The sequence below is a fragment of the Littorina saxatilis genome, linkage group LG1 (assembly GCF_037325665.1).
Source record: "Littorina saxatilis isolate snail1 linkage group LG1, US_GU_Lsax_2.0, whole genome shotgun sequence".
NCBI lineage: Eukaryota > Metazoa > Mollusca > Gastropoda > Littorinimorpha > Littorinidae > Littorina > Littorina saxatilis.
Window position 1 is genome coordinate 76,488,004 of NC_090245.1, and position 2,748 is coordinate 76,490,751.

The following is a 2,748-nucleotide window of genomic DNA, read 5'->3' on the forward strand; positions in this document are numbered from 1 at the left end:
AATGGTAATTATCAAGGGAAAATTACAATTATGAGGTTTTGGCACTAGTAAGCCGTCATAGAAGAGATGACTATACACTCACCACCCAGCCTCCGCCCCCAGTGTCCTGGTCGCAGTAGACACTGACCGGTGTGACGTCATCAGGATAGACAGTGTAGACACCGCTGGTTGTCTGCCCATGGTCCATCAAATCTTTACAGTGATGATTCGTTACTGAAAAGAATGTTATGTGCCTTCAAATAGTTTCTATACCATTCAATGCTTTTCCTTGTAAAGAGGAAAATGAGAGATTTTACCGCAGGATAGACAAAACTTCAACGAAGACACTATATACAACAGTTAACGACATTGTTCCCCAGGGCAGCAAAACGAGACACAAAAGCTTACTCTAGTAGACATGCAGTCTTTAATTTGAAACAAAAACTCACATTAAAACAAAAGGTGAACACTGAATTGCCCAATAATAACAGACACAATCATGTTTACAACAACAACAAAAACAAACACAGACACAAAATCTCTCTATATCTACCTCCCTCCCTCTCTCCCTCTCTCTCTCTCTCTCTCTCTCTCTCTCTCTCTCTCTCTCTCTCTCTCTCTCTCTCTCTCTCTCTCTCTCTCTCTCTCTCTCTCTCTCTCTCTCTCTCTCTCTATTATTATATAAATATTATTATAAATATTAGTTTGAATATTTGTTGCTCACGGCCAATCTTCTAACGGATTTTTGTATTATCGACACTAAAATTCAGTGATTGAAATTCCTTGAGAGAAGAAAAAGGACTTCATCACCACTCAAAGCTATTTCATATTGTGACATTGTTAACTAAACTAAAATTCAGTGATTGCAATTCTTTGAGAGAAGAAAAAGGACTTCATCATCAACTCAAAGCTATTGCATATTGTGACATTGTTAACTTAACTAAAATTCAGTGATTGCAATATTATTCTTTGAGAGAAGAAAAAGGACTTCATCACCAACTCAAAACTATTGCATATTGTGACATTGTTGTTTATACTACAACATTAATTAATCTGTTATATTGTATCTAGAATTGTGTTTATGAACTATATTTGTTTATATTTCATTTGTACACATTTCAGCTTCATCCATATTCCATCATCGTAAATTTTTGTTTGGTTTTTAAACTAATCTTATGGCATCTTCAAATAATAATTGTCAAAATCATTGGCTTCTCAAAGAAGGACTCCATATCGGCCATTTAAACATTAACCATGCATATAACAAAATAACAGACATATTATCTTTAATTTCTAACAACGGTAACAACTTTCACATTTTTGGCTTTACGGAATCTTGACTATCTAACATCATACCTGATTGAGATATTTCCATTTCAGGTTAAAATACATTACGAAGAGATTCTACAAAACACTTAGAAACTGGCTTGTTAGTTTATATTAACGAATCAATAATTTACAAGCGTCTTCAACATCTTGAAACACCTGGTGTAGAAGGCATTTGGTTAGAAATAGGATTAAAAAGATCAGCACCAATCATTGTTGGTTTTTGCTACCGAAATCCAGCAGAAAAGGTTCACTGGTAGGATGAATTCATGGATATGATGAATACAGTTTCAAATGAATCAAAAGAAATAATTCTTCTAGGAGATTTTAATATTGATCTTCTGAAACAAAATAAAACTTGGTTGGACACTATTAATCTATTAAATATACATCAAATGATCCAAAATCCAACTAGAGTTACTCCCAATTCTAAAACACTCATTGATCATATTTATGTTTCTGAAAAACGTCATATCAAAGAAACATATGTACCCTTTTTTTCGGCCAGTGACCACTTTCCCATTTGTATCACTTGGTCTCGTAACGGGGTTAAAATTCCAAAGGTTGGTCACAAAACTATTACATATCGTTCATTCTCTCATTTCAGTGAAAGTGCATTTCTTTCTGATCTCAAAAATAGCCCACTTTCAAATACTTACAATTTTACAAATCCTGACGAAGCTTTAGAGTTTTGGACATCTATTTTCATTATCATTTACAACAAACATGCACCACTGAAAACACATCGAGTAAAGCAGACAGAAAAACCCAAATGGATCGACCAAGACATAGAAAATGCTGCAAATTACCGTGACTTCTTAAAAAAAACATGGTACCCCAGGGCCGGACCCAGGGGGGGTTCCAGGGGTTCCGGAACCCCACCCCTGGAAAAAGCATGTACCTTGCTTTGAGTGTGGTTTTTTTTTACTAGTTTTAGCACCAAAACAATGCTGCTCTTAACCCTCAAAACAAGGCCCAGAATGCACCAGATTGCACAGATTTTAACCGTTTTTCAAAAATTTTACGGGGGAGCATGCCCCCGGACCCCTCTTGTGGCTTCGCCACTTCGCTGATTTGCCCCCCAAAAAAGGAGGAACCCCCCCCTTACAACTCATTTGGTCCGGCCCTGTACCCACGAAGAGTACACACATCAAAGAAATAAGGTAAATTCCTTGAAACGAAAACGTAAAAAAACAATATTTCAACATCTCATTACATCTAAACGAGATTCAAAATCTATCTGGAAAGCAATTAACCAACTCACAAACAAAGAAACAAACTTCAACAAAATCTTCCCAAATAGTTGACATTTCTACAGATACACTCAATGACCATTAAATTTTTCTCAAAAATTGCTGATAAAGTAATTTCTTGTGATCGGACACAGTCAAATAATTTAGAACATTCAAAGGAATACTGCAATTCAAAACAGATACATTTTCA

At 35.6% G+C, this 2,748-nt stretch overlaps 1 protein-coding gene across 1 annotated transcript in view; it reads right to left on the minus strand.

Moving 5' to 3' along the window:
• LOC138947765 (ryncolin-1-like) overlaps positions 1-187 on the minus strand; it is a 4,661-nt gene extending 4,474 nt beyond the window's left edge. The window contains exon 1 of the mRNA XM_070319357.1: positions 83-187. Within this exon, the coding sequence (XP_070175458.1) occupies positions 83-187 (105 nt within the window). The remainder of the gene's footprint in view (positions 1-82) is intronic.
• Between the last annotated feature and the right edge of the window lie 2,561 nt (positions 188-2,748).